The sequence below is a fragment of the Primulina huaijiensis genome, chromosome 5, assembly GCF_012295235.1.
Source record: "Primulina huaijiensis isolate GDHJ02 chromosome 5, ASM1229523v2, whole genome shotgun sequence".
NCBI lineage: Eukaryota > Viridiplantae > Streptophyta > Magnoliopsida > Lamiales > Gesneriaceae > Primulina > Primulina huaijiensis.
In genome coordinates this window covers 3018265-3034369 of record NC_133310.1, presented here as the reverse complement: position 1 = coordinate 3034369, position 16105 = coordinate 3018265, and the positions used below count along the sequence as shown (strand labels likewise).

At 34.3% G+C, this 16105-nt stretch overlaps 2 protein-coding genes across 3 annotated transcripts in view; one reads left to right on the top strand and one right to left on the bottom strand.

Moving 5' to 3' along the window:
• Positions 1-2001: 2001 nt before the first annotated feature.
• LOC140976334 (uncharacterized RNA-binding protein C25G10.01-like) lies at positions 2002-6356 on the bottom strand. 2 transcript variants are annotated; one of them, XM_073440422.1, is made up of 7 exons: positions 6241-6356; positions 6118-6137; positions 4889-5035; positions 4684-4783; positions 3157-3306; positions 2522-2594; positions 2002-2457 (listed from the first exon to the last, which is right to left on the bottom strand). In XM_073440422.1, the coding sequence occupies exons 1-7, from the start codon at positions 6241-6243 to the stop codon at positions 2255-2257; spliced, it is 696 nt and encodes a 231-aa protein (XP_073296523.1). In that variant the 5' UTR covers positions 6244-6356; the 3' UTR covers positions 2002-2254. The 2 variants fall into 2 exon arrangements, with proteins under 2 accessions (XP_073296523.1, XP_073296524.1); XM_073440423.1 differs by lacking the exon at positions 6118-6137 and having other exon boundaries at positions 6221-6258.
• Positions 6357-12315: 5959 nt separating this feature from the next.
• The window catches only part of LOC140976335 (uncharacterized), a 32191-nt gene continuing 28401 nt past the window's right edge, over positions 12316-16105 (top strand). Inside the window, exons 1-2 of the mRNA XM_073440424.1 lie at positions 12316-12500; positions 12580-12712. Of these exons, the coding sequence (XP_073296525.1) occupies positions 12409-12500; positions 12580-12712 (225 nt within the window). The 5' untranslated portion in view covers positions 12316-12408. The remainder of the gene's footprint in view (positions 12501-12579; positions 12713-16105) is intronic.

Sequence of the window (16105 nt, the reverse complement as noted above, 5' to 3'; positions counted from 1 at the left end):
ACCTAGCTGACAACTAATAATTATTTAGACTTCAATTTCCTGCCACTAGTCATAAAAAATGCAAAACAAGCATGCAAATATCTCTTAATTTTCTAGTTATCTTTATATATTTTCCAAAATATACAAGATTCAATCAGTTATTGAAGTGTAAAAATACAGTTTTTCCATCACTCTTTAATTAGAGTATTTATGAGTAATTGTATTAACAAATCATCCAACCTACACATCTCATGTGAACTAAGCTATATTAAACTTTGTTATATGTTCGGATTGGTGTCGGTTTTTTTTAATACCTGAACGGTATAAAGCACCCAAAAAAAATGCCCGACCACATTTAAATTTCTCGTACTTCACATTCATTTTCCATTCTTAGTCCTGAAAACTTTCAATTTGTTGTTTTAGCCCAATAAATTGGTCCGTATTTCTTTTAATCATTTTTTATCGAAGTGTTGATGTATCATCAAATACGTCAATAATTTTCTATGTCATGATTTCATTTTTCGATGTCACGTGTCATCAGATTTTGACCTAGTTATCATCTATACAAAAATAAGGTAACGATCCCGAGGAATTTAGTACTACTCCAATATGATATCATTAAAATAAAAACGTGTATTGTAATAAGTGATATATAAATACAATGTGTGTCCACACAGATAATCGAAATAAGAATAGTTGCACAATCGTTAAATGTACGACAACATCATCTCAAGCTCAATAGACAAAGCTCAATAGACAAAGCTTGGTCACACCATCATAACAACCACTCCTTCGCTAGTCTAATATGTGCCAATCAGCTCGTTAGAGTTTACATACATAATATGCCTTATCGGCCGACAACATCTTTCAAACTAATCGCAACTCCGTATGATTCAACAATCACATCGTATCCACAAACATATCAAAATGGGTAAATCAATATAATAGAGGTACAATATGAAATTTAGTGTCATGCATTGGTGCTACACATAGACAAAAAATATGCATGTGTAAAACATATTTTATTTTTACATCCAATGTTTATGAAATGTCATGATGAACCACTAAGCACATAAATTTCACGTATCAAACGCCAGAAGTTATTTACCAAATCAAAGCACAGTTGATGTAGATCTGCGGCATGGATTAGACTTCACTATAACATCCACAATAACAAATTATCAACACATAACCAATTTAAACTATTTAAACTCCCTTGAATTTATTTACTCTAATATGGTTTGAATCAAAGAGCCCATGACTAGGTACGCGTGGCTTGATTGTTACACACAAAACTTGGTATAAAGCTGTTGTATTCTAACTCGGACTCAAATCACTTGGGCCTAAGCGAAGTTTGAGTCGGTTAGGCCAAAACATGTTTAATCCATCCAAAACCAACCATTTATATTTGAATCCTAGACAAGGTTACATCCATATGCCATTCACCAAGACACGATACACTCGTTCAAACAACTCATTGGACATGTATATCACTTACTTTACAACCTTTTAGTAAATCTTTACAAATAATTGAATAACAAATATTCGAAAAATGTATTTTAAAAGTTCAGTAACAAACTTCGAGAGAATGAACTTTGGTGCTTTTGTTTATAGTATTTAAAAAAACTTCAATGCTTTTGGAAATTCTTGCTGCTGTTGAAAATACTTTGCCTACTACACTGAACGAATCTTGCCATGTATCGCATTGTGAGATGGGACACAGGATTGTCATATTATGTAGAAGAAATATCGCATTTATTTATATACAGGTTTTACACAAAATTTATATCAGATTCATAAATATATCTAATGGTATATATAACACACAGCAGAATATTTCTCCAGATTTGTTGTATAAATGAGGCAAAACTTGAACCCAACGTAGGCTACGTAGCTGCAATGATACAACACCAACTGTAGCAAAACATTTAAACTTAAATTGATCAAGAAGTGGCCCAAGGAAACTCCGCGGATTCAGCTCTCGAGCCGCATTATCGAAAAGATCCAGAAAGAAAACACAAATAAAAAATTCAAACGCAATGGCATTCATAAGATGAGAAGATCAAGGCAGCTAAGATATGGTACGTTGAGCTTGATAACAAAAAGTCTGTAACAGACAAACGTGCCAAAACATAATAGGAGATAATCTACCTTAATTCAAACAAAGCATTACCAAGAAGAATTCTTTAAAAAAAAGACAGATCTAAAATACAAACATGATTAATGTGTTTGTCCTTTCACCTGAAGCCAAGCATGTAGACGATTTAAAGCTATGTCATGGAGAATACGACCTGTCCCTCTTTGATCTTCTGCCAGCAGGTGAACGCCGAGGAGAGTAATCACGCCCACCTCCATATGGAGAACGTCTCGGAGAGTAATCACGTCCACCTCTATAAGGAGAACGCCTAGACGACCTTTGGTATCCATAATCATCACGGCTCGAACCTCCACGATATGTACCACGGTCACCTCGATAACCTTAACGAAAATTATGAGAAAGTTTTCACCGTATCCAAAGACAAAGTTACACTAAATAACTCACCACCATCACCCCGAGTGCTTTTGAGTCCAAGGTAATGACCAGGGGTGGGAGTCCTTCCACGTTTCCTCCGGGACTGCATGGAAATAAATGGCCTCACTTCATGTAATCTAGCGAAGCAGTATCTATAACTAAATAAGTTGAAATACAAACATCGCATATCTCACAGAATGGGAAAGGGCAGAGAAATAAACCTCAAAAACATGAACGTAGATAAAAAAGAAAAATCATATCTAAGTTTTCCTGACTTGTTCAAATCTAGGAAAAGAAACATTGCAGAAAGATATACTAAGAAACTGATCATTTCTCTCATTTGCCTAAATCAGAATCCAATAAAAAGAAAAAAATGCCAGGTATGAAATACCATAAATGCTCGATTACAATGTTGATAAAGACCGTTGTTTATTTGAGAGTATTTGCTGAGGTTGTAAAGTTGTTGGACAATATAGTTGATATTTAGTTGATCAGATGCAAGTGAAAAGCTGTTTTAGCTTGTTCCAATGACTCATCATCTTTGATTTCTGCCAACATAGCTAGCGCAATGTCTTCTGAATATAACCAGAAAACCTTCAAGTCAAACAGACTATCATAGAATTAAATAGTCCAGGCAACCGTTTCTTAACAGACAGACAGCTTACCCTCTCCACAGTTATGTACCGGCCTTCAAGAACTGATTGATCTAGGTATTTGATACAGCGGGTGGCATCATCAACAGAATCCATTGTGATAAAAGCAAAACCACGGGAAACACGGGAACGCGGTTCCACAACCAAAAATACTGATTTCACCTATAATAAAATAAGGGAAAACAACAAATATTAACATGATAAAAGAAATCTAAGCTAAATCAAGAAAACAATGATATGACACTATGATTGGCAATCATTTCAATGCAGACACTTCAAGGGCTAAAATAGAAAATTATGCTTGTACGTCCGAAGGAGATTAACTTAATTCAAATCTAAAATTAAGTTTCTTTGTTATGTGACACTATGTAAACATGTTCAGAATATATCATTCATTTTTATCAAGAAAATTGCAAGTTTCTCTTGAATTCTTATTGAACTTATCAAGATTCATTCTTATCGGTCATCTTGTGGTGTTGAATTTGGACTCATTATCCTCAAATCTTCAAATGAATGGTACCCAAGAAATCAAAAACCTTAGTGAAATTCAGTTTGTGGTTGTTGTATAATCATTCGGTTGATTTTCCAACTTAAACCAAGATCTATCTTTTGGGATCATGGTTTTGTATTGTGGAGTTTCTGCAATTGAAGACGTCCTAAGAAAGTATTTGGATATTGATACAGGTCATTTATTATGACTCTCGTCAAATACACTTGATCGAAACAATAAACTACTCATGACCAGTTTTTTACAGAAGCACTTAGCCTAAAAGAATCTTTCATTAAGCAAAATATTTTTACGTGTTTTTACATAAAGCAGAAGCTGTTTTCTATTTGGAGGCCTCTTGCTTGTTTAAGTGCTTTTTTTAAAAAAAAATTGCCTATCCAACTGTCCTTTTCAGCAAAAAAGCTTTTTTGACAAAAGTTAGAAAAGTGTTATCACTCCAAAAGCTTCTGTATCCAAACACAAACTTAAAGCTTGAACAGCTCAACTCTAAGTGATTAAAATATCTTATAAGGTGTTCGCAAATATTTGTTAAATTATTTTGAAAATATGATGTTTAAAAGACGTAAGATCATGCCAGATTATTTCTTTTAAAATCATGAAAGTTTTATTTAAAATAACCTTAATATTTACCTTACATATTCCAAACTATCCTGCAATCCTTTCAGTCTCACTTTTTTTCCTTCCTCCAATTCACTTGATTTGTTCCTCTTCTCTCTTCAATTTTTTCTCTCCAAATCATTTACCCAAATATTTAAGAGCTTAATTTTAGAAATAAATTTAAGATTATTATAAGTTACTATAAAATCTAAGTTCCAAATGCTTATATGATGCTTAAAATAAACTCAGCTACATGGGCTCTTAACAACTTTTCGAGCAAAAAAACAAACCTCAACTCCTCAAGTGCTTCACTCAATTGCATCATTAAGACATTCTAATGATAAAGTTCCACACAAACTCAAAACATGCCATACTCAATTGTTAGTTTCAATTTTTCATAAAATTGAAAAATTAAAATAGAAGTAGCAATTCACCTTTCCTTCTTTTGAGAAATGATCCTCAAGGTCTCGCTCAGTGACTCTCGTAGAAAGTCCCGTAACATAGAGTGTGTCTCCTTTGTTAACAGCTTCAGACCTGCAGGTCAGATCGAGAACAATGTCAACAATGATCGATACATCAAATGACAATCTACAACATGAGAAAACTGCAAAACTGAACACAACACATATTGCAACTTGCCTGCCACGATCTCTAGACCCAGACCTGGACCTAGACTTGGGCCTTGGCCTCGACCATGATCTAGATCTAGATTGAGATCGAGAATTAGACCTTGATCTTGACCTCGATTTCATATTTTTTTCTTCCCATGGAGGAGAGTGGGCATAGCTAAAGCAATTATGAGGTAGAACAGAAGGTCAAACACTTAGTACGAACATAAGTAGCAGTAAATACGACTGAAGACGGTTAAACTCCATCTTTTTGTACCATAATGAACCACATCAAGAAGTATCTTTCAATGAAAAGCAAGACCATCCATGGCTACCAGATCGAATCTAAATAGTGACACTTATACAAGGCTTATTAGCAATCACATTGGCTGTTGAAAAAACTATAGTTGCACAGAAGCTAAACTGGATATGACAGTGAAAACTAGATTCAAAAAATAAAAAATGCTTAGTAACAGCTCAGAGTATTGCCACGTTTTACCAACAGCAGACTGTAATATGTAAGTCCGCTTTCCTATATGATAGTTTCTTCCAAAGAACTGTGAGATGCAAATGGTTGGTGCATTACTTTACATAAATAAGAATTGAAACCAGCCATGGTTCATCTACTCAATTTTCGCACTTCTGAAGTAGGAGGGCAAGAAAAATAAAACATACATCAATTATATCACAAAAGTAACCGGTCTGTCTCTTTTCCATAACAAAAATAAGTGGATCACGTCCCCGTTTTTTCTAAACAACGGGAAAATCCAATTTAATATGCTAATACACAAACCGATGCAGTATCCAGGTGAACTCCCAAATTTTCTTCTCTCCATACATAAAAGCCTGAATTTATTTCATTCCGCTGATATAAGACAGATCACATTAAAATTTTCAGCCACTAAAATCTAAATATTCTCACCCTGAGAAACACCCACTGCACATAATACCAGGCCTTCTAGGAACCATAAGGCTAGCTCATTCGGTGGCGGATATGGCACCCACCCCAAAAATAAGAAAATTCCCGAATTTCACATGTTATTTTTCCATAAATAGGAGTTTTGTCTGCAAAACACATTGCCCCACAGACGAAAACAGCAGACGACAAACATCACAATGCCAATTTAACTACTATTTTTCACACAATCGGAAAACATAAATATAAAGCCCCCTTCAACTGAAAGAATCTGGTCAGAAAATCCTAAAGTAAATCAAAACAATCAAAAAGCGATGTCAAGGAAGCAATTAAAAAAAAATTACCGTGCACGAGGAGAATCAGCCTACAGAATGAAAAACAATCTGTTAAATACTTATTGAACAGCACAAAACAATCGATATTTAGCTGAATTTCATGCAAAACAACATAAGAGACGGAGATCTTGCCATGGTGGGAGCGGGTAAAACCCTAAATCGCGAGTGCTCCAAGGGCTTCAAGCGGTTAATTCAACTTTCTTCGCAAAGAAATGAAACCCGGTTCGAATGTGAAATGGAATTAGGTTATATTTATACGTAAGTGCAATGGAATTAGAAAAAAATTAATAATAATACTGACTAACAAAAAATCCAACGCTCGATATCAATAAAAACTTCTCCCAAAAAAATTATTTATTAACTCCTCATTTTGAAATCTTAAGCACACTAATTTCTATTTATACATATTTTAAATATGTTTAATCAATATTTAAAAACATCGAGAATTTTGCTCGTTTTTTCAATGAGAATTTTTAACAATCTCGAAATTTAAGATATTGATAATTTATTTATTAATTTAGAAATATGAGTGATCAAGTGTAAAAATATAATGAATAGTTATTTAACATGTACATGGTTTTTGGAAAATTATTTGAAAAATAAATATAATAAGAAGATCATTTGAAAAAATTTGAGAAATGTGTCAATGTCCAAAAACTATATTTATACTATCTATAATGGCCGAGCACCAACTTTTCTTCCAATTTTGGTTGAGAACTATAATGGATGGTAATTACTATGTTTGCTATATTTTATTAAGCAAAATTGCTGGAGTTATCAGTCATTTTACCTCCAAATTTGTTATACTGTTTATGGCTTTAGTTTCATTCTTTCATTTTGGCATAAATTATTCGTTATAAATTGAAGAAATCTCAGGAGAAGGGCAACTTAATCCCAACATCATATTACTAAGTATTATATCTCAATTTTCTCAACCATTCAAAAATTACACTTATATAAGAAGCATACATAATATGTATTATATCTCAATTTTTTTTCGCAACCGCTAATGTCCACTCGTCACTTAGTATGAGAATTTGCGTTGTCAGGATACAATGAGATAAACTTGTGTATATACTAACAATTATATCTTTTGGCATATTGGTAACTATTTGATCCGGACAATTGATTAGAACAAGGTCGTAGCTTCGAGTCGTCCCATATCAATCGGACATTTGGTTAGAACAAGGTCCTAGCTTCGAGTCGTCCCAGAATCAATTTCTCTAGGGATGTCGAAGAGTTAATGTCGCGCTCATCAATGATTTTGTGAGCTCGTATGCAGGCGTGGTTTGCATCGCCTAAGGCTTAACATCTCGGCACACCGACACTCACGTAGTGTAGCCTCTCATGTCCACTCGTCCTGGGTATGGGCTTTGCGTTGCCACGATGTAAGGAAATAAAGTTGTGTATCCGCTAACAGATATAACTTTTAACATGTGGTAAATGTTTGATCTTAAAAATTGGTATTAGAACGAGGTCATAAGTTCGAGTCACCCCAAAAGAAATTTATAGGGAGGGTGTTGGAGTGTCCATGGTCGCACCCATCAATTATTATGTCCGCTCGTACGCGGTGTGGTCTGCACTGCCTAGGGCTTAAAATCTCGACCCAATGGCACCCACGTATTACAGTCTCTTATGTCTACTCATCGCTTAGTATGAGCTTTGTACTGCCACAATATAATAAAAGAATGTTGTAAATCTGCTAACAACTATAATATTTTTTCTAGTAGTAAGCAATTGATCATAACATGATGTTAAATATCAATGTCAATAAATTAAATCATGGTAGAAAAAACAACTTTATTTTTATCAAATACTTGACGTAAAATCACAGTATTTTCCTTCTATAATATCATATAGCAATAATAATTTTTTATTTTTCAAAGCTAAACGAAAATAATTTAATATTTATAATACACTATTAAAATTTTAAAAAATGAAAAGTAAATTTTTTGGTCAACTAACTTATCTTATTTTGAGTTTAATCTATAAGTTATAAAACTTTAACCTTGGTGCACTAACTTTGGATTTTCAAATGTTGTTCCAGTTGCAGACATGAAACAGACACGACAGTTTTCGATGTTATGTCAACATTTTTAACATCATGTTTGAACTCCAATAAAATAGACTAAAAGCCAAAAAAATAAAATTTACGGTATCAAAACAAAACTTTTAATATGTAGTGGACAAAAACTCGAAATGAAATTCCACAACATAATATTAGATTTTATTTATTATTACTACAACCTAATCTTATTTGTCACAAACCTAATTTTATTTTATTTATTGTTAGTGTAAAATTATTTTGTTTAAAAATTATTTTGTCACTCGTCCTTCTCATAGCCTCATCTTATTTTATTTATTATCAGTACAACTCTCACTCTCCCCACACCCCCTTCACACGATCATCTTATTGTGTTCTCAAGACTTTAAAAATTTTTCGTAATGACCTCTTCCGCATAGTTTGACCAATTCAAGATGAAAAATGGGGAGTTGATGGTTCAGTTTTTCCCTAGAGTTGACTTATGTTTGGTTTGTTGGAGATTTAATAATATTAAATCTCTAAATCATGTGATTAAATCTATATATCACAACTCGTCAGGAATTCATGTCGAATTATCAGAAAAATATAAATAACAGAAAACACGTACCAGAATCCATTGATTGATCTAGCGTCAGAGTTATGGATCTTCCAAGACAACAGATAATCGACCCACTTATTCTTGTCTTTGATGGGAGAAGGAGAGAGATATAGAATACAGACGCCGTATGTATTCTGTGTTGTCTTCTCTGTGCCTTGGGGACCATAACCTTATATAACCTTAGAGTCTTCGACTTATCATAGAAGACCTAATTGGGCTGGGTTTCTACACATAAGGTGGACCATATCAATTTATTTAATATTTTGGAAACTCATAATTAATTAGATCACTTTATTGGGTCCTTTATTAGATAACGTGTCCATATACAATTAATTAAATTATGTGAGCCCACAAAATAATTCCAACAATCTCCCATTTGGGCCACATAATTTATCTGGATATTGTACATGCAAAAAAACTGGATTGAGCTCTTGTTATCTAAACCAAAATATTCCTTAACAATCTGGTCTATCAATTATGCCAATATAGAACCAAAGCAGTCATCGCTACATTTAAAATCACTAGATCCATCAATGATCACAATATTAACATAATCAATAACATAGATCAAGTATGGATGTGTAGCATGGAAATACATAAATGTGATCCAATAATAAAACCTGTATTTCCAACTGGTCCTCCTAATGACTCGAAGAGTCCAATAACAGACTTTCAACCAAATGCTAAACCGTAATGAAAGTCATCACTTTATTTCAGAGTAATTCAAATAAACTTTAGTGTGTACAGAAACTTAAATCATGTCAAATGAGTAAACGCTTAAACCGAATACAAACTACCACTGTACAGACATATTAACTATATGGACAACACCAATGTGTGTCACATGCCCAATGTTTGGTTTACTCTTTTTTTGCCTCAATGTTTTTGTATGTTGCTTGTGCCCTTCTTGTATTGATGTATGATGTCAATTTGTTCAAGCTGCTACATTTTTTCCCAACATCTTTGAGTGAGAAGATAATGAAATATTGTTATGTATTGACCTATCAACGATACTTCATTGTTTTATATTAGGACAGACCACCGATCCAGCTGTACGTTGGCCCTTAAAGCCTCTTAGGTGACATATAACTATGGTTGTTGAGGAGCAAGAAATCGGGCATTCATATTTGTTGTTCGCATTGCGGTTCTTGCGACTGAATTTGCATTCTCAATGATGACATAAATTTTCCACAAATGGCCAGGGGTAGACGTACTTTATGGGCAAGAGTCGAAGATTTCAAAGTTATATCATCTTAATGTCAATGAATCCTGCAATCTATGCAATTTCTCTATAGACTCGTCTGGACATGTCTTGTTCTTTTGTGCTGCGATTAAACATCTGTGGAAGAACACACCTTTTGCCAAAGTGTTAAGAGGAAACTCCCATACTGACACATTGGAGCTTTGTCTGTGGTTGAAAGACCAATTTTCAAAGACGGAATTTGAGGAGGTTGCAATTCACACATGAGCGGTATGGAAAGAAAAGCAGAAATACCTTCATGGTGATAAGAAGAAACCGTTAGCCGATAATGTTTCCTGGAGTTATGCAATCTTATCTGATTTCAAAGAAGGCCGGACCAAATAGAAAATTGAAGATGCGTCAAAAAAGAGTATACCAGAGAGGATATGGAATCCGCCAAGATTAAGCACATTAAAACTCAATGTAGATGCGGCCGTGGATGAGGATAGACATCATTTTAGCATTGGTGGCGCACTCCGAGACAAACAAGGCCGACTGTTATTGGTTTTTGGGAGGCAGATTAACCAACCCATTTCAGTGGTTCATGGAGAACTTCTGGCTATTCGAGAAGGTATTATTCTCCTGCATGACAAAAGCTTTACTGATGTTCAAGTTGCAACCGATTCTTTATTGACAGTGCAAGCAGTCACTACCACTCGAGATGATATTGGTTATACGGGCCTCTGCGCAGCAGATATTAGAGAGCGTATGAGTGAATCTGGGATATCTAAGCTTATTCATGTTCGTCGTACGACAAATATTGTAGCCCATAGCATTGCCCGTTTTGCTTTTGATTCCCTTTCACCATTTGTTTGGTTGAATGATGATTTTCCTTCTTGGTTGGTTAAGCTTGTAATGGATGATTTAAATCAATAAAATTACATGTTTTTTTCAAAAAAAAAAGTACACATTCTAATTCCTTATTAATAATGAAAAAAGTTATGTATATTGCTCAATAAAAAAAAGTATTGGAAAATGTATAATGACATTGTGAGTAAATAAAATCAACTCTATGTTGAATAAATATATGCTTTTTTTCCCTCAAAATAAGCCTGTTACTGTAAAATATTTCAAATTAAACTATATATATTATAAAATTTTGACTCAAAATTTTACGATATTTGTTTTTATGGTTACATATATTTAAAATGTATTCTTATTTTAAATTGATTGATATAATCAAATTAGATATATTATATACCTCTCGTAATTTATAAACGTGAGTAAATTGAGGTAATATTTTATAATAAGTCACTACAAGAACGACGTTCACGATAAATGGAATATCATATCTAGATATCATATTTTTCAATATATTTTTTTAAATTTCTAATATTATTTAAGAAATTTTTGCTAAAGAAAAACTTCATATCAATATAAACATGTCACAATTTTTTTTATGTTTATATTATATGCATAATTCGAAACAAATTCTGCCGACTAGATTTAAAATCTCTAGCTCCACACCTACAAATGATGCCATCAATTTTCGAGTACGAGCTCGAGAAACTCAATATTTTTATGAGTCGAGTCCGAGTTTAAAATTTAAAACTCGATCGAGTTCGAACCTATAAAATTTAAATTGAGTCGAGCTCGACTGGTATGATACTCGAGCTCGACTCTCATGTGCAACCCTAATTGTGACTGTCGAGTCAAATATCTCAATTTTAATTATTATTCAATTTACGTGATCTTATTTTCCAAAGAAAAAAATTAACATACACCACACCCTTGACCCTTTTACCAAAAACCTCCATGTACAAGTATTGGCACATTTCTAGTAGATTTTGTTTTACATAATTATTCTTTTTAAAATAAAATTAAAATTTTCTGATTTGTAATAAGTTTTTAGTCGTAAAACAAAAAATATTTCCAAATATTTTATATAAATAAGGATTTTATTTTATATAATTATTAATACTTTTAACACACTTCACAAAATTTTCTTCACTTCTCATTACCAATTTTAAATATTTTATGAATAAATTTTTAATATTTTATATTATATTATAAAACTTGAGATCATTGGAGTAATCATTTTAATATGAGCTAATCATACAATTTTTTTTTCGAATTTTAGCCAACATTCTATATAAACGAAAATTTTGTTTTATGTATTTATTAGTACTTTTAACACATCTCACCAATTTATTTTCACGTCTCTCATCCAATTCCTACCTATAAATAACCTTTTTTTATATGTATTATATTCACGACAATAATTATCTCACGCCCAATTATTACAAGGTAAAAGAGTACAACGGCTCTTTTCCCAAGAAGCAAATTTCCTGGCCCATGCCGCGTTACCACCTTATATTTGACCGTTGAAATTACCTTCCCCAAAATAACCTTTCCCCAAAATAAAACCCACTTCTTTTTCGCACTGCACAGGCTTCTTTTCCTCTCTTCGGCGACATAATGGCGGTGGGAATCGGCTGCGGCGGCGGCTGGAGGCAGGCAAAGAGATTGGCTCTCTTGTTGATACGCCCTGCTTTCAAATCATCCAACTGGTACTAAATTTTTCTCTTTTTTCCTTCGGAAGTTTTTGTTTATTTCAATTAATTATTCATGCGAAGCCAAAAACTGTAGCAAAACAACGGCGAAAATGGCGGTGGCAAGGATAAAGCTGCTAAGAAACAAGAGGGATGTGGTAATAAGGCAGATGAGACATGACATTGCTATGCTTCTCGAGTCTCGTCAAGATGCCACTGCCCGTATTCGAGTAAAATATCATTTATCTGCCTTTCCCTCATATTTTTTTCGTGGTTTCTTTTTTTTTTTTTGAGACTGAGTTTTATGGACTGAGTTTTAGGTGGGACGAATCTTGCATTCTTTAAAATATTACAAATAAAAGTTGTGAAGGGCTGTAGCACTGCTCTTTACTGGGTTGACCAAAATTTTCCGATTTCTGCGATCGAGTTTATGGAAATTGAAAAAAATTATAATTTCAATTAGTGCTTATTGCCAAAGAACTGGGAATTGACGCTTAAGAATGAGAATTGTAACTTTTAGAATTTGAATCCCATAGAATTTTTGGTCAGTTGCTATTTTAGAAGCTCGATTATGTGAAGGCAAGCTATGTGAATTTCATATCCTGTTTCTATGTAATTGTTGGTGTTCCAACTTGCGGATGGGACAATAATCATGTTTGGTTTCTCAACTATCTGGTCTTGAAACCAAATAGGGTCTGCCTTAGATGAATGGGACTAGAGAAATATTTTGATTCTTCTAAAAAAATATTGTCAAGATAATATATAATAAGTGTAAAAGGAACGAAACCTGAGAAAATTGTTAGCAAGAAAAAGTCTATAAATTTGGTATGTTTCGCTAAGCAGTGAGACAAGGGCTAGGACCAGAAAAATCTGCAGAATTTTATGAAAAATGTCTTAATTTTTATGTCTTCTCATTTTCTGTTTCAAATCTGAAAATTATGGGTTGTGTCTTGGTGCATATATTTTCAGATTTGAAACCGTAAAAATAATTTGAAATCGTTTTTACGGTTAGCCTCATATCATGATTTCTACATTTGAGGCTTTCAAGAAATTGAAATTTCACTCGATTTTCATGACAACTTCAAATTAGCTCATTTCTGTATCGTAAGATGGACATTTACTTGTAATTAACCTCCATGATTCATCATTTGAATTTAACTAGCCCGTTCACATAGATAATTTTCAGCATTTGTGTGATCTTTAATAATTCAAGTATTAGTTAGTCATGAGAACATAACTTTTTGTGTATTTTAGGGTCAAACTAATTTTCTCGTGGGTTCACCCTTTGTATTATCGATGACTTAATTCAATTTTGGGTTTAGCCTGCTGAATTGTAGTTCGTGCCTAGCAACACACTTCGTTACTTCTTGATAGAAACATGCTTATTAAGAACCTTCGTGCACTATTAGCATGCAATTCAATTATTTCATCTCGTGTGTGCTGATCGGATGAACTTAGTAACTACTTGAAGTTTCTAAAGTGTCTTAATCTGTCTATACGTGATTGGAGAAACTCTTTTGTCTAAATCATACATTAATGTGCTAAAATATCCTAGGATTATTAATTTGGTAGAAAACACAGGATATTCCATGTGCATATATGCGAATTGCGAGTCCATAACCATAATGCACAAACTTCTATCTAGATTACTTTTAACCTATATGAGGATTAATGGTGCTACTCGGCCAGTGAGAGTCATTTAGAGAATTTGGGTGAGGGTGGTTAAGGAAATTCATTACATGAGCATTTATTCATATGCACAGATGTCCCTACACTTGTGCTGATGAAATGCAACGACGACACAACAATAATATTAATCCTTCTCGTTAGACGATGCATTTACTAGGCACACAGGTAGGTAGAGCATGTCAAAATAATAATATTTGAAATAAGAAATGTTCAAATTAAGTAACGAAATCATTGAACAGTTTGAAATTTGAACGTAGCATCTCTAAGACTTTAATTCAGTTAATCAACTTTGTTTGGTCACCAAAAGATTATTTTCAGCAGTATTCTTAGGTTAAGTTGTCTGAAAATTTTTGTTTTAGAAACTTCTCGCTGCTTTTGAATTGCAAACCGATGTATCTTAATAAATCAACATTTTGCTGATGTTCCCAAAGCCAAAATTGGTTAGTACATCAAAGTGATACTGAAGCTACACCTCCTCCACCAGTCAAGAAAGCCAGGACTACCAAAACCGAACAATCTCAACTCCAAACAAACTTGCACCATTGCATGCTTAGAAGAAGAAGAGGCAGGATATCAAAGCTCAGCAAACTTGCACCATTGCATGCTAAGAAGGAAAAGAGGCAGAAGATCAAAGCTCAGAGAACTGATCGATCATTGCCCAAAACTGATGTCAATACAGCCACTGCCGAGACAACTGACAAGGAAGATTTTACTGATGTTCCCAAAGCCAAAATTGGTCAGTCTTAAGGCTTTCAAGCCCAAGCCTAAGAGGAAGTTGATCATACATAAAAGTGATACTGAAGCTACACCACCCTTCACCAGTCAAAAAAGTCAGGACCACCAAAACCGAACCAATCTCAACGCCAAGCAAACTTGCACCATTGCATGCTGAGAAGGAGAAGAGGTGGGAGATCAAAGCTCAGCAAAATTGCACCATTGCATGCTGAGAAAGAAAAGAGGCAGAAGATCAAAGTTCAGAGAACAGATCCATCATTGCCCAAACCTGATGTCAGTCAATACAACTACTGCCGAGACAACTAACAAGGGAGATTTTGATGATGTTCCCAAAGCCAAAATTGGTCAGCCTTAAGGCTTTCAATCCCAAGAGCTCAAAGAACTGATCCATCATTGCCCAGAACTGATGTCAAAACAACTACTGCCGAGACAACTGACAAGGGAGATTTTGCTGATGTTCCCAAAGCCAAAATTGGTCCGTCTTAAGGCTTTCAAGCCCAAGCCTAAGAGGAAGTTGATCATACATCAAAGTGATACCGAAGCTACACTTTCTCAACCAGTCAAGAAAGCCAGGACCACCAAAACCGAACCAATCTTAACGCCAAACAAACTTGCATGCATGCTTAGAAGGAGAAGAGGTAGGAGATCAAAGCTCAGCAAACTTGCACCATTGCGTGCTAAGAAGGAAAAGCTAAGTAAACTTGCACCATTGCATGCTAAGAAGGAAAAGCTCAGGAAACTCCATCAGTTTATCCATCATTGCCCAAAACTGATGTCAGTACCGCTACTGCCGAGACAACTGACAAAGGGAAGTTGATCATACATCAAAGTGATACTGAAGCTACACCTCTTCCACTTGTCAAGAAAGCCAGGACCACCAAAACCGAACCAATCTCAACGCCAAGCAAACTTGCACCATTGCATGCTGAGAAGGAGAAGAGGCATGAGATCAAAGCTCAGCAAACTTGCTCCATTGCATGCTGAGAAGGTAAAGAGGCAGAAGATCAAAGCTCAGATAACTAATCCATCACTGCCCAAAACTGATATCAATACAGCTACTGCCGAGACAACTGACAAGGAAGACTTTGTTGATGTTCCCAAAGCCAAAATTGGCTTTAAAGCCCAAGCCTGAGAGGAAGTTGATCATACATCAAAGTGATACTGATGTCAATACTGTTACTGCCGCGACAACTGACAAG